The sequence below is a fragment of the Mustelus asterias genome, chromosome 14 (genome assembly GCF_964213995.1).
Source record: "Mustelus asterias chromosome 14, sMusAst1.hap1.1, whole genome shotgun sequence".
NCBI classification, from domain to species: domain Eukaryota; kingdom Metazoa; phylum Chordata; class Chondrichthyes; order Carcharhiniformes; family Triakidae; genus Mustelus; species Mustelus asterias.
This window is the reverse complement of record NC_135814.1, coordinates 39,257,063-39,281,664: the sequence shown is the minus strand read 5'-3', so window position 1 is coordinate 39,281,664 and position 24,602 is coordinate 39,257,063. Positions and strand designations below refer to the sequence as shown.

At 45.5% G+C, this 24,602-nt stretch overlaps 1 protein-coding gene across 2 annotated transcripts in view; it reads left to right on the top strand.

Moving 5' to 3' along the window:
- LOC144503612 (dehydrogenase/reductase SDR family member 9-like) overlaps positions 1 to 24,602 on the top strand; it is a 43,299-nt gene that overhangs the window by 6,865 nt on the left and 11,832 nt on the right. Inside the window, exons 2-3 of one of the 2 annotated variants that reach the window (XM_078228214.1) lie at positions 12,969 to 13,306; positions 18,899 to 19,157. In XM_078228214.1, the coding sequence (XP_078084340.1) occupies positions 12,994 to 13,306; positions 18,899 to 19,157 (572 nt within the window). In that variant the 5' untranslated portion in view covers positions 12,969 to 12,993. The remainder of the gene's footprint in view (positions 1 to 12,968; positions 13,307 to 18,898; positions 19,158 to 24,602) is intronic. The other variant, XM_078228216.1, reaches the window with a different exon arrangement.

Genomic DNA, 24,602 nt, shown 5'->3' with positions numbered 1-24,602 from the left:
ACTTACCGGCCTATAATTTCCCGCATTACTTTTTGAGCCTTTTTTAAACAACGGAACAACATGAGCTATCCTCCAATCATCCAGCACCTCACCCGTGGATACTGACATTTTAAATATATCTACCAGGGCCCCTGCAATTTCAACACTAGTCTCCTTCAAGGTCTGAGGGAATACCCTGTCCGGTCCTGGGGATTTATGTACTCTGATTTGCCTCAAGACAGCAAGCACCTCCTCCTCTTTAATCTGTATAGGTTCCATGACCTCACTACTTGTTTGCCTTATTTCCATAGACTCCATGCCAGTTTCCTTAGTAAATACAGATGCAAAAAACCCATTTACTATCTTCCCCCATTTCTTTTGGTTCCATACATAGCCGACCACTCTGATCTTCGAGAGGACCAATTTTATCCCTTACTATCCTTTTGCTCTTAATATATCTGTAGAAGCTCTTAGGATTATCCTTCACCTTGTCTGCCAAAGCAACCTCATGTCTTCTTTTAGCCCTTCTGATTTCTTAAGTAGTTTCTTGCACTTTTTATACTCCTCAAGCATCTTATTTGCTCCCTGTTGCCTATAGATGTCATACATCTCTCTCTTCTTCTTTATCAGAGTTCCAAAATATCCCTCAAGAACCAAGGTTCCTTATTCTTATTCACTTTGCGGTACCATGCGATACCTTGTCAAAGGCCTTGCTAAAGTCCATGTAGACAGCATCAACTGCCCTGTCCTCATCTACCTTCTTGGTTACCTCTTCAAAAAACTCAATTAAATTTGTGAGACATGATTTTCCACTCACAAAGCCATGCTGACTGTCCCTAATCAGTCCTTGCATCTCTAAATGCCTGTAGATCCTGTCTCTCAAAATACCTCCCAACAATTTACCCACCACAGATGTGAGGCTCACTAGCCTTTTGTTCCCAGGCTTTTCCCTGCAGCCCTTTTTAAACAAAAGCACAACATTTGCCACTCTCCAATCTTCAGGCACCTCACCCGTGACTATCGATTATGCAAATATCTCGGCTAGGGAACCCACAATTTCCTCCCTAGCCTCCCACAACGTCCTGGGATATACCTCATCAGGTCCCGCAGATTTATCTACTTTGATGCGCTTTAAGACTTCCAGCACCTCCTTCTCTGTAATATGTATACTCCTCAAGACATCAATATTTATTTCCCCAAGTTCCCTAACATCCATGCTTTTCTCAACAGTAAATACTGATGAGAAATATTCATTTAGGATCTCACCCATCTCTTGTGGATCCACACATAGATTACCTTGTTGATCCTTAAGAGGCCCTACTCTCTCCCTTGTTACTCTTTTGCCCTTTATGTATTTATAGAAGCTCTTTGGATTCTCCTTTGCCTTATCTGCCAAAACAATTTCGTGTCCCCTTTTTGCCCTCCTGATTTCTCGCTTAACTCTACTCCTACACCCTCTATACTCTTCAAGAGATTCACTTGATCCCAGCTGCCTATGCACATCATGTGCCCCTTTCCTCTTCCTAACCAGGGCCTCAATATCCCAAGTCATCCAGGGTTCCTGACTTCTGCCAGCCTTGCCCTTCACTCTAAGAGGAATGTGTTTATCCTGAACCCTGGTTAACACACTTTTGAAAGCATGCCACTTACCAGACGTCCCTTTTCCTTCCCACAGACTCCCCCAATTAACTTTTGAAAGTTCCTGCCTGATACCATCAAAATTGGCCTTGCCCCAATTTAGAATATTAACTTTTGGGCCAGACCTATCATTCTCCATAGCTATCGTGGGATTATATTCATTGGAGTTTAGGAGGTTGAGGGGAGATCTGATAGAAACTTACAAGATAATGAACGGCTTAGATAGGATGGACGTAGGGAAGTTGTTTCCATTAACAGGGGAGACTAGGACGCGGGGGCACAGCCTTAGAATAAAAGGGAGTCACTTTAGAACAGAGATGAGGAGAAATTTCTTCAGCCAGAGAGTGGTGGGTCTGTGGAATTCATTGCCACAGAGGGCTGTGGAGGCCGAGACGTTGAGCGTCTTCAAGACAGAAATTGATAAATTCTTGATTTCTCGAGGAATTAAGGGCTATGGGGAGAGAGCGGGTAAATGGAGTTGAAATCAACCATGATTGAATGGTGGAGTGGACTCGATGGGCCGAATGGCCTTACTTCCGCTCCTATGTCTTATGGTCTTATCTTAAAACTAATAGAATTATGGTCACTGGTCCCAAAGTGATCCCTCACTAACACTTCTGTCACCTGCCCTTCCTTAATTCCCAAGAGGAGGTCAAGTTTTGCCCCCTCTCTAGTCGGGCCATCCACATACTGAATGAGAAATTCCTCCTGAATACACTCAACAAATTTCTCTCCATCCAACCCTCTAATACTATGGCTGTCCCAATCAATGTTGGGAAAATTAAAATCTCTGACTATTACCACCCTATTTTTCTTGGAGCTATCTGTAATTTCCTTACATATTTGCTCCTCAATTTCCCACTGACTATTTGGGGGCCTATAGTACAACCCTATCAAAGTGATTTCCTCCTTCTTATTTCTCAGTTCTACCCATATAGACTCAGTGGCTGAATTTTCGGATATATCCCCTCTCAATACTGCCGTGATGCTTTCCCTAATCAAAAGTGCAACTCCCCCTCCTTTCTTACCTCGTGTTCTATCTTTTCTATTGCCTCTGTACCCTGGAACATTAAGCTGCCAGTCCTGTCCCTCCCTTAGCCATGTTTCAGTAATTGCTATAATATCCCAGTCCCATGTACCCATCAATGCCCTGAGTTCATCTGCCTTGCCCGTCAGGCCTCTTGCTTTGAAATAAATGCAGTTTAATCTGGACTTCCCTTGCTCTCTGTCTTGCTTCTGTCTGATGTGTCTGGTACTAGGATTACTGACACTGCCTTTACTAATTAATGTGCTTTCTTTAACTTCCGTGCCTCCTCAAACTTCTCTTCTGTCTCCCTACTGCTTTGGGTCCCACCCTCCTGCCAAACTAGTTTAAACCCTCCTGAGTGGCTCTAGCAAATCTCCCTGCCAGGATGTTAGTCTCCCTCCAGTTCAAATGTAACCCATCCCTCTTGAACAGATCAGTCCTTCTCCAGAAAAGATCCCAATGATCCAAAAATAGAAATCCCTGCCCCCTGCACCAGCTCTCAAGCCAGGCATTCATCTGCCTAATCCTCCTATTCCTACTCGCACTAGCACATGGTACCGGTAGTAGTCCTGAAATTACTACCTTCGGGGTCCTGCACTTTAGCCTTCTGCCTAACTCTCTATATTCACATTTCAGGACCTCATCCCTTTTCCCACCTATGTCGTTGGTACCAATATGTACATCGACCTCTGGCTGCTCACCCTCCTCCTTAAGAATGTCCTGCAATCGCTCAGAGACGTCCTTGACCCTGGCACCAGGGAGGCAACACACCATCCTGGAGTCTCGATTGCGGCCACAGAAACGCCTGTCCGTGCCTCTAACTAGCGAGTCCCCTATTACTACTACTCGCTTGCTCTTTGCCTGACCCTTTCCCACAGCAGAACCAGCTGTGGTGTCACAGGCCTGGCTACTGCTGGTATCCCCCCCTGACAAGCTATCCCCCTCAACAGCATCCAAAATGGTATACCTGTTTGAAAGGGGAATAGACACAGGAGACTCCTGCAGTACCTGCCTGCCTCTCCTGGCGGTCACCCATCTGCCTGTCTGAACCTGTGGTGTGACAACCTCCCTGTAACTAGTGTCTATCACACATTCTGCCTCCTGTATGCTCTGCAGTGCATCCACCTGCCGCTCCAACTGAACAATGCGGTCTGTGAGGAGCTGCAACTGGACACACTTCCTGCAGACAAAGTTGTCAAGGAGACGATTGCTCCCTAATTGCCCACATCTGGCAAGAGGAGCATGCCACTGCCCCAGCTGCCATATTGCCCTTATACGGATAAGAACATAAGAAATAGGAGCAGGAGTAGGCCATCTAGCCCCTCGAGCCTGCCCCGCTATTCAATAAGATCATGGCTGATCTGAAGTGAATCAGTTCCACTTACCCGCTTGATCCCTATAACCCCTAATTCCCTTACCGATAAAAGAATTGCAACTCACCTCTCACTTGCTTGTGGTCCTCCTGCCGACTTTTCTTTTTGGTTAGAGGGGGAGGGAGGGAGGGAAACATTGAGGTAGTGTTTGGGGTTAGTTTATGGAAGGTCATGTGACATACCTCATCAATATTGGACAAAGGATGTATATTTCCAAAGCTGGAATCTAGGTGTTTAACTGGAGTCCAGTAAGAAGTCTCACAACACCAGGTTAAAGTCCAACAAGTTTATTTGGTATCACAAGCTTTCGGAGCACTGCACCTTCATCAGGTGAATGGAGTTTCATTTAATTGGAGTCGGGTTCCTTTACGTTTTGGAGACATGGGTGACTCTGGCGCTCGTTAACTGACACTCTCTTTGTCATAACCATTGTGTTAGGACTGCTAATGCTTTGGCCATTAGCACCATTATGGGAGATTATGACTTGTGAAGGTTTTCCTATGTTCAGAGTTAGCTGGATCAGACTGTCCCCATAGTCTTTGTTACTGCTGGAAGGCATCAGGAGACTGGCTGAACAATTTGTTAGCTCAGCAATTTTTCCATTTTTACCAGCACAGAAGAAAAAAGACTTTATAAAACAGTCCAGTTGATGAATAAATATATATTCGGTCCCGAACTGTGACAGTGCCAAAATATTTCACCTTACACTTCTCCATATTGAAATCAATTTGCCAACTACACACCGATCCTTAACTTTATTAATGTCTTTCCGTGTTTTGTTTCAGCTCGCTTCTGTATTAACTACAACTCCTAAATTGGAGTCATCCACAAATTTTGAGATTTTACTATTGATGAATCATTTCATTCAAACATTTATAGATATGGTGAAAAATGGTGACCCCAGCTCAGATCCTTGTGGAAGACTACTTGCCATATTTTGCCAGTCTCAGTAACTAGATTTAATCCCTACTCTCCTGTTTTGTAGTGAGCTTGCTATTCATTCTGCTACTTATCTCCCACCTCCACATGTTACTTGTTTTGGGAGTCCAAATGTTCTGAGCTTAGTCATTACTCTACCATGTTATCTTATGGTACCTAATATAGGAAGAAGGAACCAGAGAAAGGATTATTTATTGAAAGCCTCAGGACTAGACCATGCTGATTTGGAAAGTAAACTAGAGTTACGTTAGTTAACTGTGTGAATCCATTAATTTTGTGCTTTGCTGAAGTTAATAAAATGTCCATATTATATAAAATGTCCATATTAACAACTGAGCAGAATGCTTGGAAATGTCATTTTTCTTTTTGAAAGTAAGGGAACAGGATAAACAGGGCTTCTTGAGATTTAAGGAGCAATGAGTCACTGAGGCGGGCTTTGCAGGTGAAGGTTGATGCTGGGATAATCCAGGTCAATGGAACACATTTTTAAGGACATCAGAAGATTGGATTAGGCATCACATGGAGAAGGGAGCCTGCTGGCTTGGGACTTAGTCTTTTGGTACTGCCCATGTGCCAGAAGTGTGGTGCACAGAAAAAGGAGTTGATAGAAGATTCCTAATTGACTTAATTAGTTCAAGTGGAAGTACCTTTTCTTTAGTTTGGTGTATTTGTTACATGTTAAGTAATGTTTGATCTATGTTGATTTAATTTCATTTGTTACAGTATAAGTCCGAAAGCATGAAATCTTGCCCTTTGGTTATTTTTGGCATTGGCTAGAAAATATGCCTCTTTTAAAAAAACTATCTATTTCTATGGGGCTTGAAATGCTGTAACATTTCCCATAATTTAAATTCTTCTATTCCAGAAATAACTTTGTTCACTTTTATTCTTACTAATGACAATGAAATTCTTTCTATGCTTAGTTGGTGGAAGTATATCTACTGCTCCAAATACATAAATCAAACTCTTTGACTTTTACTCTATACTACAGTACATCAGTTCTTTCACAAACACCTTATTATCTTTAAACCCTGTGTTCTTTCTCCCCCATTTTCCCCATAAAAATAAGGATTCCTGCCTGGTTTATCCATTATGACAAAAACCCGTCTTAATTAGAATTTAATGTATTTGATTTATTCTATTAAACTGCAAATGTTAGATTATCACCAATGGCAACAATTGCATCAGGAGACCAATATTACCATAGGAACTTACAGGGCAGCACATTGGGCAGTATGGTTGGTGCAGGCTTGGAGGACCAAAGGGCCTGTTCCTGTGCTGTTATTTTCTTTGTTCTTTTGTTCTTTGTTCTTTATCACCTTGTATTATTTTTGTACATTGGGTTTATTTTGTACATTGGGTTCATTCACAGTGATTTCAAATGAATGTAAAGTATTTGAAAACTACAGGGAATGATTAGCAGTAAAAGATCCACATTGTTTAAAATGAGCTCTGGAATTGAGCTGACCTGAATGCCTGTTGTTCTGATATACCAAATCAATAATTCAATATCATCTCACACACAAACTGGTTTCACTTCCCGGCCGCTTGGCTAAGACCAAGCATCGGATCAAGCCAAAGATGGGGTGCAATGCCTTACCATACCAGCTTGGGTTGGAGCTTGTTTGTCTCTCTTGTGGGGACCATGAGTTTGATTTAATCGGAATTTGAATTTGGTTTTTGGAGCAAGCAAAGATTGGATTTGGGTTTGCCCAGTCCACTCTGAGGATTGGCTTTGTAACTTTCAGGTTGGAGTAAAAACTTAAAAAAAAGGTTTGACTGAAAACAAAAGGTGTAGCATGAAAACAACTGAATAATATTCTGATCAATACAATCAAAATTAATTTGATCCCTAAAGTAAGAAGGTAAAATGTTTCAACAATTCAATCAGATGCTTGTCCACGATACCCAAACCTGTACTAGCTTGTAATTTTTAATTTAATCTGACTATCTGTTACTGCTGCTGGGGACACATTTGGCTGCAGACATTATAAAGAACTTTACCTTCCATTCTGCCCTCCAAAAAAAGCAGATCATTTCTACAATATTCACCCAGATGATTTTCTGCAGAATGCTTAGCGTGGAGGAGTTGGGATAGGAATTGTGTAATATCCAATCCATCTACTTATTTGCCTTTCACATTTAAAACATTTAATAAATAAATGTAAATTGCTGCATTTCCTGCAGAAAACATACTTATACAGGACAAATAAGGCAATTTCTTGCTACATGTAGCTTTGCTAAAGATTAAAAGAAGAGACAAAATTAAATTATAGCTAGATTGCCTTCTTTTAAACTGGAGTTACTTTAAGTGTAACCTGACAAAATGCATAGAACCTGAAGGGCTCAATTACAGTAATGGAATGGTAATAAATTGTGATTACATCCAAAGATCAACCTTTATAATAAAGAAACTATGTCCATTGTGGAACTGAAATATGTTACTGAACAGTACAGATATGCCCCTATGCTGTGCACTCTCTCAATGCAATGTTAAGAAAATAAATAAATCAATAGTTTATAATTTTACTCTTTAATAAAACCGGATTAGTTTTAAATAGATAAACATTTACACTTGATTGTACACTCAATTTTAAACTCGATTTTCAAGCTTGCTGATGACACCACCGTAGTGGGCCGGAGCTCAAATGATGATGAGACAGAGTGCAGGAAAAAGATCTGGTGAACTGATGTGACAGCATTAGTCTCTCCCTCAATGTCAACAAAACGAAGGAGATAGTCATTGACTTCAGGAAGTGTAATGGAGGACATTACCCTGTGTTCATCAATGGGGACGAAGTAGAAAGGGTCGAGAGCTTCAAGATTTTAGGTGTCCAGATCACCAACAACCTGTCCTGGTCCTTCCACGCTGATGCTATAGTTAAGAAAGCTCACCAACGCCTCTACTTTCTCAGGAGGCTAAGGAAATTTGGCATGTCTGCTACGACTCTCACCAACTTTTACAGATGCATCATAGAAAGCATTCTTTCTGGTTGTATCACAGCTTGGTATGGCTCCTGCTCTGTCCGAGACTGCAAGGAACTACAAAGGATTGTGAACAAAGCCCAGTCCATCACGCAAACTAGCCTCCCATCCATTGGCTATGTCTATATTTCCTGCTGCCTCTGAAAAGCAGCCAGCATAATCAGGGACTTCATGCACCTCGGATATATTGTCTTCCACCTTCTTCTTTTGGGAAAAACATACAAAAGTCTGAGGTCACGTACCAACCGACTCAAGAACAGCTTCTTCCCTGCTGCTGTCAAGAGTTTTGAATGGACCTACCTCATATTAAGTTGATCTTTCTCTACACCCTAGTTATGACTGTAACACTACATTTTGCACCCTCTTTATCTTCTCCATGTTTTGTCTGTATATCGTGCAAGAAACAATACTTTTCACTGTATATTAATACATGTGACAATAATAAATCAAATCAAAAAATTTTGTGCTAGATTTTAAATTTCAATTTGTAAAGTGTGACTTACTGAAATGGAAACAATGGGTGTGATTTTATCAGAATTTAGCAAAGTGCCGGTTCCGGCGAGGAAAATGGAGAGATTCGCGCTGATGGTACTGGCGTAATTTCAGACTGAGTCTTGAGCCTCGTTGGCAAAAGTTTTTATGGCCACGAGAATCACCTCACCTGTGGCGGCCTTCCTCTCATTTTCCTGCCGCTTCTGAACCTAATCATGCCAGTGACTGGGGAGATACATACACATGGCTACCCAGCACCTGTTCCACAACAACTGCAAGGGATGGCAGCCAGGAAGCCGGCACCACGATTCCCAAATGGAACCCTCACCAGATTTCCCAATGGAATGCAGCAGAGGTGGGATGCACTCTTCCCCCATGCCAGAAGAAGGGCTTCCACCAAGGTCACCACCCTGGGTTGCAGTGGTGAGTGCAAGTTGCTGCAGAAGAGTAAGGGGCAGCAGTGTGCCAAGAAGATGAACATTCTTCTTCACTTAGCCAGGGTAAGTGACCCTCATGTAGTCTTTTTCTGGACCTGTGCGCATACCCCTCCCACCTCCCCTTCATCTCTCACCCAGCCACTTTGACCTTAGCCAACATTGTAAGGAGGCCCATCCTCGCCCCACCCAATCACCATGACCCCCCTACTCACTGCCAAATTCCACACTCCAGCTCCCACTCAAGACCCACGCCTGCCGGACCTCATCACCATCTTAAATGTCAACAGTGCCATCTACATGCTTCCTATCTGTGTCATTGCAGGACAAATTAAACCACAACAAGCGTGAGCAAGCACGCCCAGCTGGGGTATTGCTGGAGCTCAGAACTTTGACGCCATTCGAGGAGAGAGCCCTCAAGCTGGCTGGGGAGGAAGAGCGCCTGCACTAATGGTGAAGTGGGGGGCAGCAGACAACCAGGAGAATCCTCAAGACACGCTGAGTAGGATTTTCTGGCCACATCGCCCCAAAACCCGAGGTCAGTATACCTTTGCATGGTCCGCCCCTCCCCCCTGCAACAATTCCCTTGGCAAGTGGGATGGGAAAATCTCCCCCCCCCCCGCCCCCCCCGCTAGTTATGTAGATTAGTAAATTACTAATTTCATCTCCCTTCTCTTGCAGACAAAGCAGCAGAGCAGGCTGGAATATCCTTGCTCCCCCTTGATCTACTGGATACAAGCATGGAGGGAGGGAGACCGCTGAAGAGGCATTGCAGCTGTTACGCGCACCCAGCACAAGTGCAGATACTCACACCTCGGTGGAAACACAAAGTAGGCAGGCTTCTGGGTCACTTTCTGGTGAGCACCTCACAACTGACGATCCACAGCACGCAGAGGCAGGGATGTCCTAGGGAACCGGCATTCGGAGGGATGCCGGAGCCCAGGACAACGCTGGGTCCCTGGCCGATGATGCACCCTTGGGTCTGGTCATCTGAGTTGATGGAACAGCAAAGGCAGAGTTACGAGCACCAGGAAGGGATGACAGCATCCCTCCTCAGACTGTAAGACTGACTGGAGAAGTCCCACTGCCTTCTATCCAAGGAGATGATGCCGTCACTTCAGCGTGACGAGGCTAACAGTGCGAGGATGGCAGTTTGCTTATCTCCATGACTTTACAAATATTTCTTGTTATATTTTCTTACTTGAAAGTCACATCAAAGTATCTGTTAATTTAATAATTTTTAGCACTAAATTCACGATTTTCCATTTTATTGCATTGCTTCAAAGTATGGCACCATAATTTTCTTTGTGCAAAAAATGAGTTTGGATTATTAGAATTATGATTGCTAATTAGGTTGCTCCATTAATGAACTCAGCATACAAGTTGTGTACTGCACTCATTTGTACCTAGATTTACTAGTCACAGTCCTAGAACTGGCACAGGACTCTGCTTTAGAGGATCCCAACGCCTGTTTAATGTGGACCCCTGGATGACTAAACTCCAATAGCATCCTAAAGACATTTCTAACAATGGTGAGCTCGCGGAGGTTTCTGAAGACAAGCTGGATGGAGGTGCTGCTTGTAACATGGAGCACAAGGAAAGAAATACTTTTCCCATGAAGTAGCAAGAGAAAGTCCAACAGCATTGCCAGGACAATCTGGTTTTGGAGATGGGTTCACACTGCTGCCTCATAGTGCTAGGGACCCGGGTTCAATTCCAGCCTTGAATCACTATTTGTGTGGAGCTCGCATATTCTCCCCATGTCTGCATGGGTTTCCTCTGGGTGCTCCGGTTTGCATCCACAAAGATGTGCAAGTTGGGTAGATTGGCCATGCTAAATTGCTCCCTATTAGTGTCCAAAGATGCGTAGGTTAGGTGGATTAGCCATGGTAAAATGCACAGTGTTATGGGGATAGAGTGGGGGGGTAGATGGATAAAATGGTCTTAGGAGAGTTGGTGCAGACCCGATGGGCTGAACAGCCTCCTTCTGCGCTGTAGGAATTCCAGGATTCTATGATTCTATGTCAGAGGAGGAGCAGCACACCGAAGGCCTGGATCCATGCCGAAAGAGATTCAATGTTATCACTAGATCAGGAAAGTTCAGTGCCCCACTTCTTTCCTCAATTCCTGCATAGTGTCTTCTCACCACCCCTCTATACCCTCCTCCACCAACCAATCCAGTTCTGGCCCTGAATCAACTCCTGCAGCATCAGCCTCAAGGCCTTCCAATTTCTCATAAAACCACATACAAATACTCAAGATTTTTTCTTAGAACCCTCCATCTCTGTCCTATTTAGCAGAGAGAGGAAAAGAAGGCACCTCCAGAAAGCCATTGTCTAGACTGTCTCTGCCACCAGTACCTGCTCACATTCTTGCTCACATGTCGTCTGCTTCACCAGTTAAGGGCCTCTATAACTTGTGACTTATACCTCTGCCTGATGCCCAGTGGGCAATGCCAAAGTGCCCCCTGGGCATTGCCACTTTGCTTCTTGGGCAGTGCCAGGGGGCCAAGCTGGCACTATCAAGTTGACAGTGCCCTTGGGGCACCCCCCTGACCCCTGGGGGGGGCCTCCATGGTCCCCCCTTCACTCCAGCGGGGCCGGGCCGCCATTCCCCATTAGTGGGGAGCTGTTGTAAACCCCGCTGGAGTGAAACACTCTGGCGGGGGGGATGGGGAGAGGCTAGTGGGCCCGGAGACTTCAGTCCTGGGCCCGCTAATCAGATGGAAATTGCAATTTGAATAAATCAGTGTGGAACTGACAGCGCTGGAAATCCAGTTTCTGTAGCGCAGCAGGCTGGGAGACTCCAGTGGAGGCCATTTCACAGGCTCCCCGCTGGATGCCACCGCCTCCGCGCACCGGATTTCCGGCATCGTCAGCTCTGCGCCAGAAATTGGCATGGAGCTGCATAATTTACTTAAATTACAATTTAAAGACAATTTTAATCTCATTCGTGGGCCCGGGACTGAAGTCTCTGGGCCCGCTAGCCCCTTCCCTCCACCCCCGCCAGGAGTGTTTCACTCCAGCGGGGTTTAGTATAGCTCCCCACTTGCAGGGAGCTGGCAGCCCAACCCTGCTGGAGTGAAGGGAGGGCATTCGAGGTCCCCCAGAGGGTCGGGTGCCGGGGAGTGCCAAATGTGCATTGCCACCTTGGCAGTGCCAATGCCCAGGGGTACCTGGGTGCTCCCCATCAGGCAGAGCCCAGGGGCCAGTGCCAAGGGGGCCGGTCCTAATGGGGAGGCAGAGCCTGATGTGGGGGATTGGGGCCTCTGGGGGTGATTGGTGGAGGAATCCCACTGTCACTCTGCATTTGGGTTGAGTGACAGAGGGAGAGAAGCCAGCAATCGGGGCTGGCCATTGAGGTGAAGGGGGTGAGGGTGGTCAGCCTGCTGGGGGAGGGGGGGGGGGCGGTCGGGGCTGGGGGGGGGGTCAGGGCTGCCGGGGGGTATCGGAATTGCCGGTTGCGGGGGGGGGGACACATCGGGGATTGGGGTTGCGGGGGAGAGCATCGAGGTGGGCTGGGGATGTGGGGGGGGGGGGGGGAGTGTGATCGAAGCTTGCCTGGGCATGTTTGGGGTGCCAGCAATCGGGCTGTTGGGTAGGGGGGTGGGGGGGAAGGTGATCGCATGGCCAGCAATGCTGGGTCATGGGGCTGGCCAGCAATCGGGAGGCTGGCAGGCGCATGCGCCAACCTCGGCACTGACAGATCGGCGCATGTGACATTGCTCGTTCAGTGCTATGCTGCCAGCCTCAACAGCGGGAACAGGCCTTACCCACTGATTGTTAGCTTATTCACGTTGAGGCCCTCTGCAGTGCACAGAATGCGGGAGATTCATTTTGAAATTCCCGCTGAAAAAAGCAACGTGATTTACTCCAGTTTTTACGTGATTTCAGCATTTCTTTGGGAGAATCGCCCCCAACATCTTTCATCGTCCAGCCCAACCCTTCATGCATTTTCTTTTTAATTCCTGCAGACCTTATTGTGAAATGTAGTACAACAATTTCATGGGAATATCATACAAATGTTTTTCTTTATTCTGCACATTTTCAGTATTGTACCTGGCTTTTGAGTTTATTTTCTGAGTCACTTTTTTGTTTTCAGTTTCTCGTCATTTACTCGCAGGGACATGTTTGTGTACATTCTGGGCTTCCTTTTAATCTGGTTTCTATGCTGGTGGATGCGAGACAAGCTTAAAGTGGGCAAGGTCTCAGACAAGTATGTATTCATCACCGGATGTGATACTGGCTTCGGAAATCTGGCTGCAAAAGTCTTTGATGTCGGTGGATTTCGAGTACTTGCTGGATGCCTGACAGAGGAAGGGGCTCGAAAATTAAAGGAAGGGACCTCGAGCAGGTTGAAAACAATTACGTTGGATATTACAAAACCGGATAGCATTGAGAATGCAACTGACCTGATCAAGCAGGAGGTTGGAAACAGGGGTAAGTGCAACGCAAAGGATTCTCCGAGCTACTGATTAATTTTTAAAAACAATTATATGTGGCTACTTCTCATTTTTATTTCACATAACATCATACGTATTGAATAAGGAAAAATGTTAACAATTTATTTAAAAATGGATTAATTGGAGGATTATGAGCAGTAAGGTCATAGGGTACAAAATTAATCTCTGCCATAACACCTCCAGCAGAGGCCTGGCACCATTTTTCTAGGCACTACCAGCTGCTTCTAGAGTGGGCATACAGCTGGCACCCCGGATGTGCACAAGAAGATTGTGAAGTAGTGCCATCCGGACATTACACAGCACAACCTGTGCTCCAATGGCAGGATACGTAATTTTGTGCCAAATGAGTCCAGATATTGTGGTCACATATCATTCAGTTGATAACAAACTTTAAGCTGCAAAAGGTGAGTCTTGCCCTTGCCCTCCTAAAAGGGCCAGGTACTCAACTTGGAGGTAAGATCATATTTACAATCTTCTGCTGTTGCAAAGTGTCTGGGAATAATCTGCATTGTGTTTGGAGATGTTGTGCTGAGTTTCTTGGTTTACGAGAGAATGTTGCTGCACTGCCTCACAGAGTGGGCACTGCAGTAGGCGAACTGTTCACACAGAGATTGCAACAGGTAGGAGAGCAGCATGGGTGGGGTCTCCGGGTCTGCAGGATGACGGGGAGATGGAATGGGGCCTGTGGAGAGGGCAAACTCTACACAATGCCCTCTGCCAAATTGGATCTGGACTCCTCCATGCTCCATGACAATGAATGGAGGTTATCTGGCTGGTCAACCAGTGCCCCCAGCAATACATGTATCTGTAGTGTCTCTTGTATGCTATCTCATCAAGGCCCCTATCTGAACTGTCTGTAGCAGAATTTGCCTGCAGTCCTGAACTCCTGAAAAAATAGCTATTTTCTGCCTGGCCTGACTATATCCCACTTGTTCCTGGATGACTCATCAAATACTGATCCCAACGTTATACTAACCTTCAAGGTAGGTGCTGTACCATTATCTGAGCTAGTGGCTGTGAATGTGGAATCAAGTGCCGAGACCTTGTCTTCACTGATACTGTGCTGTTGCTCTCTCTCTTCCTCTGCGAACTGCAGTAGTTAGAGTGGGAAATAAGTGCCCCATGAGCACATCATCCTGGTTTGCCCATTTTGCCTTGGAGCAGGATTAGAGTATGCTGGGAGCTGAGGAGTGGAGAAGTGCACTCAGAGTTGTTGGGTGTCACGGATTTTGTTGTAGTTGATCCCATGATGCTGAGAGCCACCTCCTCCATACGGTGCAGCAGATACGGAGGTCTTTCTCCTCGGCCCATTCAGCTCAATTCTCTCCTATTGTGTGTCACTTTATACAGTGAAATCAAGGCCTGGATGCCAATGATTGTGGGCTGGATTATACCCTCCCTCACTGGAAGATCTAAAGGCACGAGGGCATGTAAATTCAATGGACAGCCTACTCCCCTGCCTACTTGCTCTCCCTTACCCTACCACAGCTTTACCAGGGGCAGGGATAGGGTTGGGCAGCCTGCCCATCAGTGGACCATTTGAGACACTTAAGTGGGCAATTACTGCTTACCTAAGGGCCTTATCCCACTACTGCAGGGATTGGTGAGAGGCCATGACGAGAGCACCCAGCCTGGCGGGTTTCTGTGTGCGGGCTGGTGGCAGGCAGAGGAAATTCTCTCAATAACAGGCCCCCTGCGGTCATAAGAGGAGCCCCCCCCCCAACAATGTGTAATCCCCCCTAGAATTCCCCATCCCCCTCTCCATTGTCTCTCAAACCTCAGTTGGGGGTTTCAGCTTGGCATCAGAGATCACTGACTCACCTGTGGTGTTGCATTCCACACAGTTCACCTCCTCAAGCCCTACTACCTGCAGCACCAACAGCAGCATATACTCCTGTCATGATGGTGCTGGAGAACTGCTGGCCCCTGTTTGGCTGCAGCTCCCTGAGGCAGAATGTCCTGACTATGAGGTGGGTGGAAGTCCTGCCTCCACTCTATTAATGTGCAACTGGCTGTGAAATTACAGCAGGGCAGTCACTCTTCCCCTGGGTGGGCTTCCTACCACCTTTTTTAGCCAGGAGGGTGGGGACCACATGCCCTGTCAAACCCAACCCTGCGCAGTGCTGTATTTGGATGATATTCCTGCCAGAGTTGAATAGCATGCAGAAGCAGCAAGAATTGCATGTGAGGCCAGCAGCAATGGGCAGGTGTTATTTGTGAGTCTTGAATGCCAGGGAGTGCTACTGAGGAATAATGGGGGTGCGTGGCTTTCAGCCGCATGAGAGTTTGGAGGTGAATTGGATGGAAGATGTCATGAGAACTTGCATTCCTTGACCTTAATAACCTGTGTGAGGTAATTAGATTTGTGACACTCCAGTCTGGGACTTGGGTTCAGACTTTGGATGTGGATCTTCTTGGCCTCCTGGTTCACACTCCCTTCCGAGGCTGGTTCTTGAGAATCTCTTAGCCACCGCAGAACTATGGCATCTCTCTCCCTGCTCACTTCCATCACCAATGACTCCAGCATCACATCTGTCACTCTAGTATCATTTCTTTGTCTTTTAAAGAGAAGCTACACTGAAAAAATATTTAACAGAGGCAGCCTGATTTTAGGAGCACAGTGACGACATGATGTGTTCTCCTCAAAATGCCCCTCAGCCTCCTGCTGAGCTCAGAGGCAGCCAGCAGCATGAAGGGGATGCCAGCAACACTTTGCTCCCTTTTACAATCACATAAATGGAACAGGAGAACCAAGTTTGCGTGCTGACGATGTTCAGTGAAACTAGTGCTGGCAGGTCCGAATTTTGATTCCCTATCCCCAAAAATGGGACAAACACATTTTTAATCCATGATAAAAGTCTTTGGCCTGCTCTTGTAGACACAGTATTCATATGGCTAGTCCAATTCAGTTTCTGGTCAATGGTAATCTCTAGGATGTTGATAATTAGGGATTTAGTGATGGTGATGCCATTGAATGTCAAGGGACAATGGTTAGATCCTCTCTTGTTGGAGATGGTCATTGCCTGGCACTTGTGTGGTGCGAATGCTACTTGCCACTTGTCGGCCTAAGCCTGGATATTGTCCAGGTCTTGCTGCATTTGGGCATGGACTGCTTCAGTATCTGAGGAATCGTGAATGATACTGAACATTGTGCAGTCATCAGCGAACATCCCCACTTCTGACCTTAAGGTGGAAGGAATGTCTTTGGTGAAGCAGCTGGAGATGGTTGGGCCTAGGACACTGCCCTGAGGAACTCCTGCAGTGGTGTCCTGGAACTGAGCTGATTGATCTCCAACACCACAATCATTTTCCTTTATGCTAGGTATGACCCCAACCAGCGGAAGGTTTTCTCCCTGATTCCCTTTGATTCCTGCTACTTCTGCTCCTGAGTCTTAAGTTTGCAACTCACAGCTTCCCTGTGGGTTGAAATCTTGCTCTTATGTGTGAGAGGAAAACCCACCAGTAAGCAGTGGGGCTCAATAAATTTGCAAATCATGGCCTGATTATGGTTTTGATAGGGCTGCTTGGGGAAGCCTTTGTGGACAGAGAGAATAAAGAGAGAGACAGAAAGGTGTTGATTTGAATGGTTTGTGCTGGCCAGGAAAGGGGTAGCATATGTTTGAACACCCACCCCTTACATACTGCCTGATACTTTGTCAAATGAGTTAATGAAAAAGAACTTCCTGGAGCATCTGGAAAAGGCTACAAACCTGCTGCTGCTTGTTTCCTGCTCAGTAGTGATGGTTAAAATTGACTCCAAGGTATATTTGAAAAATGAATCAGAGTGTGAGAGAATTTGATCTATGGTTTCACAATCCTGAATATCAGCCTCCCTATCCATTGTTTCTTGCCATGCTACCTAGTCTGTTCTTGGTTATCACCTCACTGCAACTTACCATGTTTTGCTCAGCTGCCCTATCCCAATGTTGCAATATGCTTCCGCCCACCTTAATCTTTTAAACCCACTTAAATTCTTTCCCATGTCTTGATATTCTCCTCACAGTCTTATAGGGCATGGGGCCATTTCCAGTACAGGCAAAGTCTGGAATTCCTTCCTCGTGCTTCCAGTCCTGACACCTCTTCCCATCCTCTTCTTTTTTTGTGACTACTGGATGATGTAATCGGGACCCAACTGCAATTTTAACCAAATGCTTGCAAAGATAACTTGCTGTAGCTTTCCTGCAGTGCCATCCAGGCAAAAAGAAGAGCCCAGGCCAAAACAGATCCAGACAGTTTAGTTGGTTTAATGTTTTTGTAATGTCCTTGCAAGCTTGAAAGAGCTTGGCTCTATTCTCTCTCCACAGATGCCCCCAGACCTGCTGAGTTTTTCTGGCATTTTCTGTCTTTGAAAGAACAGGCTTACTTCTCTAGACCCAAAAAGGAAAGCTTGGGCCTAGCCTGCTTCTTCTCCAATGGTGAGGCCCATCCAGCCCCTCTTGCCTCCTCGCAACCATTTACCTGAGTGCCAGGAACTGTTTTTACAGATGGTCAATGTTCCTCCCCTACTGCCATTCCTACTGCTTTTTGACATGTGGTTGTAACATTGGCCATTCAGAACCTCATATGAGTTAACATTGTTCATGGATGATCCAGGATAGAGTGTCTGCAATCTGTTCAGTCATATGGACACCCGACGATTCCCAACCCTAACTTTATTCATGGTGGAATATTCCAACTGAGTTACCTTCATGGCAGGTTGAAGTCCCCCACATTAGGCATTTGCCACAATTCTGGAAATGCTGAATATCTAGGCTAAGGATTTTCAGTAAAAATCCCAATAATTCCATCATCTTTTGCATGCTTAGAATTGCAGCAGGGATAGTGGTCAAGAGTGAGAATTTTCCCTCCTTCTTTATTGAGACTAATCACACCACAACTCCCACAAGCTCAAAGCAAGTAACCCAACACACACTCAATAAGTGTTATAGGATCTACTTATTAATAGTCAGGTCATCTGGTATTAATGTGCTATTTAATCTTAATATGGATAACCTTTTAAATAGAATAATGATGAAAATGTTTACTTATGCACATTGTAAGTACTATTCATGGTGCAAACTGTAAATTAAGCTATAAATATTAACTTTCCTTCATGTTTCTGGTTAAGGTGTAATGATTATGGGGAGATGGTGGCACAGTGGGAATGCCACTGAGCCCATAATCCAGAGGCCTGGGATAATGCTGTGGGGACATGGGTTCAAATTTCACCATGGCAGCTAGTGGAATTTAAGTTAAATTAAAATCTGAAGTAATGGTGACCGTGACAGCTTTAGTTGATTGTTGTAAAAACTGATCTCCTTTTCAAAAAGGAATCAGCTGTCCTTACCTTGGTCTGATCTACTGACTCCTGACCCACAGTAATGTGGTTGACTATTAACTACCCTCTGAAATGCCCAGCAAGCCATTCAGTTCAGGGGTCATTATGCTTGGCAATAAATGCTGGCCTTACCATTAGTGCCCATATCCCATGAAAGAATTAAAAAAAAATTACTTGGAGCATATGTTAAAGATCTTGTGTGAATGAATGTTATTGTTGTATAAGTATAATTGTCTTCATTTGTTCCTGCAGGTCTATGGGGATTAATAAACAATGCTGGAATACCTGGAATACTCTGTCCCACAGACTGGTTACAAATTGAACATTTCAGAAGGCCTATTGAAGTTAATTTATTAGGACCGATTGAAATGACATTAAAATTGCTACCTCTGATTAAAAAGGCCAGAGGGAGGGTGGTGAACGTAAGCAGTGTGCTTGGTCGATTAGCTCTGACTGGTGGAGGGTACTTCCCATCGAAATTTGGAATGGAAGCTTTCAATGATAGTTTAAGGTGAGGACATCATGCATTTTAAGGCATTTAAACTATAGTGTCTCATGAAAATAATAAACATCAAGTACATGAAGGCTCTTCTTCTTAGGGAGTCCCTCAGGATCGAGGATGACTTACTTAGGTTCGATGAGTTCTGAAATGGCTGATCAGTCCAATGTGCACTCTGCAGTCTCTGTCAGATGTGGGGTTGGTGGTGCTTAAGGATTGGATAGATTAGCTATTTGGAGGTTTGTGTGCTCCCTCCAGAGCCTCAGCTTTGCCTCTGTGCTTGATGCCCTTCTGAAGGAGCCTTCTCCATTTTGGTCAGTCGCAAACCCAGATCTCTCATGGCTGAGTGGGTATGTTTGACCTCTTCAGGGATGCTTTAAAGACATCCTTACAGTGCTTACTCCTGATGGTCTTCTGCCAAAATGAACTCTGAGTACAGCAATTGCTTCGGGAGTCAGGTGTCAGGTATATAAGCAACATGTCCTGCCAAGCAGAGCTGATTTGGAGTGATTAGTGCCACAGTCCTGGGCAGGTTGGTTATTGGACCACATTTCCTGCTAGCAGATTGGGAGGATCTTGTGAAGGCACCGCTAGTGGTACTTCTTCAGTGCTTTGGGGTACCAGCTGTAGATGGTTCAAGTCTCTGAAGCAAATTGAAGCATGGGGATCACCTGTAGACTAAGCATCAGATATACTGCCTTATTTACAACAATACAACAAATTTTGGGTGTGCATTGATGTGTAAACAGTTGTATAAGTTAGGAGTCACACTGTTGCCAAATGAGGCTAGATCTTCTCAAGTTGCCACCACATGCTGGTTTGACTTTGCACTGTTAAATTTATTTATTAGTGTCCCAAGTAGGCTTACATTAACACTGCAATGAAGTTTCTGTGAAAATCCCCCAGTGGCCACACTCTGGTGCCTGTTCAGATACACTGAAGAAGAATTTAGCATGGCCAATGCACCTAACCAGCATGTCTTTCGGACTGTGGGAGGAAATGGAGTGAGGTGGAGGATGAATGTGTGGCTGAGGGACTGGTGCAGGGGGCAGGGATTCAGGTTCCTGGACCATTGGGACCTTTTTAGGGGCAGGTGTGACCTGTACACACAAAACGGGTGGCACTTGAATCCCAGGGGGACCAATATCCTGGCGGGAAGGTTGGCTAAGGCTACTGGGGAGAGTTTAAACTAGATAGGTTGGGGGGAGGGGATTGAGACGAGGTGACTGGGAGCGAGGAAGTTAGCTCACAAACAGAGAAGGGTTATAGACAGTGCATGAGGGAGGATGGACAGGGGATAGAGAAGGGAAGAGCTCAGACCAAAGGATTGAGATGTGCTTACTTTAATGCCAGGAGTATAGTGAATAAAGGGGATGAGCTCAGAGCGTGGATCGATGCCTGGAAGTGTGATGTGGTGGCCATTACGGAGACTTGGATGTCTCAGGGACAGGACTGGATACTCCAGGTACCGGGATTCAGATGTTTCAGGAAGGAGAGGGAGGGAGGCAAGAGAGGGGGTGGAGTGGCACTGCTGATCAGGGATAGTGTCACAGCTGTAGAGAATGTGTATGCTGTGGAGGGATTGTCCACAGAGTCTCTGTGGGTGGAAGTTCGGAGTGGGAAGGGGTCGATCACTTTGCTGGGAGTTTTCTATAGGCCGCCCAATAGTAACAGGGAGGTGGAGGAGCAGTTAGGGAAACAGATCTTGGAGAGATGCAATAATAGCAGAGTTGTTGTGATGGGAGACTTTAATTTCCCAAACATAGATTGGAATATCCCTAGAGTAAGGGGATTGGATGGGGAGGAGTTCGTTAGGTGTGTTCAGGTGGGTTTCCTGACACAGCATGTGGACAAGCCTACAAGAGGAGAGGCTGTACTTGATCTGATACTGACCAATGAACCTGGACAGGTGTCAGATCTCTCAGTGGGAGAGCATCTTGGGGATAGCGATCATAACTCTATCTCCATTTATGCTTGCATTGGAAAAAGAGAGGATCAGGCAAGCTAGGAAAGCGTTTATATGGAGTAAGGGGAAATATGAAGACATATGGCAGTAAATTGGAAGGAGGTATTCTCGGGGAAATGTAGTGAAGAGAGGTGGCAGTTTTTCAAGGAATGTCTGTCTAGAGTTCTACAGGACAACGTTCCGAGCAGACAGGGAGGTGTTGGTAGGTTAAAGGAACCGTGGTGCATGAAAGCTGTGCAGGACCTAGTCGAGAAGAAAAGGAAAGCATAGAAAAGATTCAGAGAGTTTGGCGAAGATAGGGATCTAGATGAGTATACGGCTTGTAGGAAGGGACTAAAGAAGGAAATTAGGAGAGCCAGAAGGGGTCACGAGAAGGCCTTGGCAGGTAGGATTAAGGAGAACCCTAAGGCGTTCTATAAATATGTGAAGAGTAAAAGGATGAGACGTGAAGGAATAGGGCCTATAAAAGGTGAAGGCGGGAAAGTCTGTACGGAACCAGTAGAAATGGCAGAGGTGCTTAATGAGTATTTTGCCTCGGTTTTCACAGAGGAGAAGGACCTGGGTGGATGTACTGTGGGCTTGCGGTGGACTGAAAAGATTGAGTATGTGGACTTTAAGAAAGAGGTTGTGCTGGAATCTTTGAATGGCATCAAGATAGATAAGTTCCCGGGTCTGGATGGGATGTACCCCAGGTTACTGTGGGAGGCGAGGGAAGAGATTGCAGAGCCTCTGGCGATGATCTTTGAGTTGTTGATGGAGACGGGAGAGGTGCCGGAGGATTGCGGATGTGGTTCCTACTTTCAAGAAGGGGAATAAGAATAGCCCAGGAAATTACTGACCGGTGAGTCTAACCTCAGTGGTTGGCAAGCTGATCGAGAAGATCCTGAGAGACAAGATTTATGAGCATTAGGGGAGGTTTAGTATGCTCAAGAATACTCAGCAGGGCTTTGTCAAAGGCAGATCGTGCCTTACGAGCCTGGTGGAGTTCTTCGAAAATGTGACTAAACACATTGACGAAGGGAAAGCGGTAGATGTGGTTTATATGGATTTTAGCAAGGTGTTCGATAAGGTCCCCCATGCAAGGAAAAAGTGAGAGGGCATGGGATCCAAGGGGCTGCTGCCCTGTGGATCCAGAACTGGCTTGCCCAAAGGAGGCAGAGAGTGTGTATAGATGGGTCTTTTTCTAAATGGAGGTCGGTCACCAGTGGTGTGCCCCAGGGATCTGTTCTGGGACCCTTGCTGTTTGTCATTTTCACAAATGACCTGGATGAGGAAGTGGAGGGATGTGTTAGTAAGTATGCCGATGACACGAAGGTTGGTGGGGTTGTGGATAGTCTGGAGGGATGTCAGAAGTTACAGAGGGACATAGATAGAATGCAAGACTGGGTGAAGAAGTGGCAGATGGACTTCAACCCAGATAAATGCGTCGTGGTCCATTTTGGCAGGTCAAATGGGATGAAGGAGTACAATATAAAGGGAAAGACTCTTAGTACTGCAGAGGATCAGAAAGATCTTGGGGTCCGGGTCCATAGGACTCTAAAATCGGCCCTGCAGGTGGAGGAGGTGGTTAAGAAGGTGTATGGTGTGCTGGCCTTTATCAGTCGAGGGATTGAGTTTAGGAGTCCAGGGATAATGATGCAGCTATATAAGACCCTCGTCAGACCCCACTTGGAGTAATGTGCTCAGTTCTGGTCGCCTAATTACAGGAAAGATGTGGAAAAGATTGAAAGGGTGCAGAGGAGATTTACAAGGATGTTGCCTGGATTGAGTGGCATGCCTTATGAGGATAGGCTGAGGGAGCTCGGTCTTTTCTCCTTGGAGAGACGTAGGATGAGAGGAGACCTAATAGAGGTATATAAGATATTGAGAGGCATAGATCGGGTGGACTCTCGGAGGCTTTTTCCCAGGGTGGAAATGGCTGCTACGAGAGGACACAGGTTTAAGGTGCTGGGGGGTAGGTACAGGGGAAATGTTAGGGGGAAGTTTTTCACACAGAGGGTGGTGGGCGAGTGGAATCGGCTGCCATCAGTGGTGGTGGAGGCAAACTCAATAGGGTCTTTTAAGAGACTCCTGGATGAGTACATGGGACTTAATAGGATGGAGGGTTATAGGTAGGCCTAAAAGGTAGGGATATGTTCGGCACAACTTGTGGGGCTGAAGGGCCTGTTTTGTGCTGTAGTTTTTCTATGTTTCTATGTTTGTATGAAACCGGAGCACCTGGAGGAAACCCACGCAGACGCAGGGAGAACGTGCAAACTCCGCACAGACAGTGAACCAAAGCCGGGAATCGGACCTGGCTCCCTGGCATTGTGAAGCAGCAGTGCTAACCACTATGCCACCGTGCCGTCCCATTGGCTGCAGAATGAAGTATTAAAAGTGCCCCAGGTAGAACACTGAGGACTTATAATACTTTGTAGGGAGCATGTGCACTATTAGGCTATTGCTGTCCATGAAAATCGGCAAAATGAATGTGTCGAATTGATCGATTCCTGACTACTGCATGCAGCACTTTTTATTTTGCAGTGTAACTTCCAGTCTCTTGACCTTACACAGAAAGCAGTTTCAGACTGAAAGCTGCAACCAGATTTTAATTTTACATGCATATTGCAGTTGCGATTTTATACATTTGGCTCTGTAGTAGTACCTTATTCTCTTGAGTCTGAAGGTTGTGGGTTCAACGTTCCAGCCCAGAGACTTGTAGATGTGATTTAGGCTAACACTTCAGTATGCTCCTGAAGGGGCGCAACCTGTTGGAGGTCCCATGTTTTAGAAGAGACAATAAACCAAGATTCTATCTGCCCTAGGATGTACTTAAAAGAACTCATGACAGTACTGAAGAAGAGCCAGGGATTTCTCGTCATGTTTGGCCAATATTTAGTCCTGAACTAATATCACAAAAACAGATTTGGGAATCTTGACAATGTGAAAAGCAGTACATGACTGCAAGATGCCTCTTTCTATCTAATACCCTCAAAGATTAAACATTTACTGTTGCAACAAGTAAACTATTATCATTTATACAGCAGTAATTTTACTATCTCCAAGCATTTTTATGCAGAACATGGTTCTAGGGCAACAAATTACAGTGCATGCAGTTTGCACATGAATATGCCTAGGATTTGTGGTGAGTTGGAACACCATCTCAAATGCTTTATTGAGAACATATAAACCTCTCAGTGCTGTGGAATTAATTTATTTTCTATAATTTAGGGTAGGTTACCTAGGAGAACAAATTGATATCAGTGCAAGTTAGGGTTATAAATATGTTTCTTCTGTTCATGTTAACAGTGATGGAAAACCCATATTGCCCTTAATTTTACATGCATATTGTAGTTGCAATTTTATACCCTTGAAGGAATGGAAAGTGAATAGTTGAAGCAACTATCTCCTTCACTTTGACCTTGCATGTCGTTCAGGACTCTCCCTAGGATAATGACAGAGAATGTTTGTGTCCTGTAATATTTGACAGTAGGGTTTGAAGATTTAGGGAT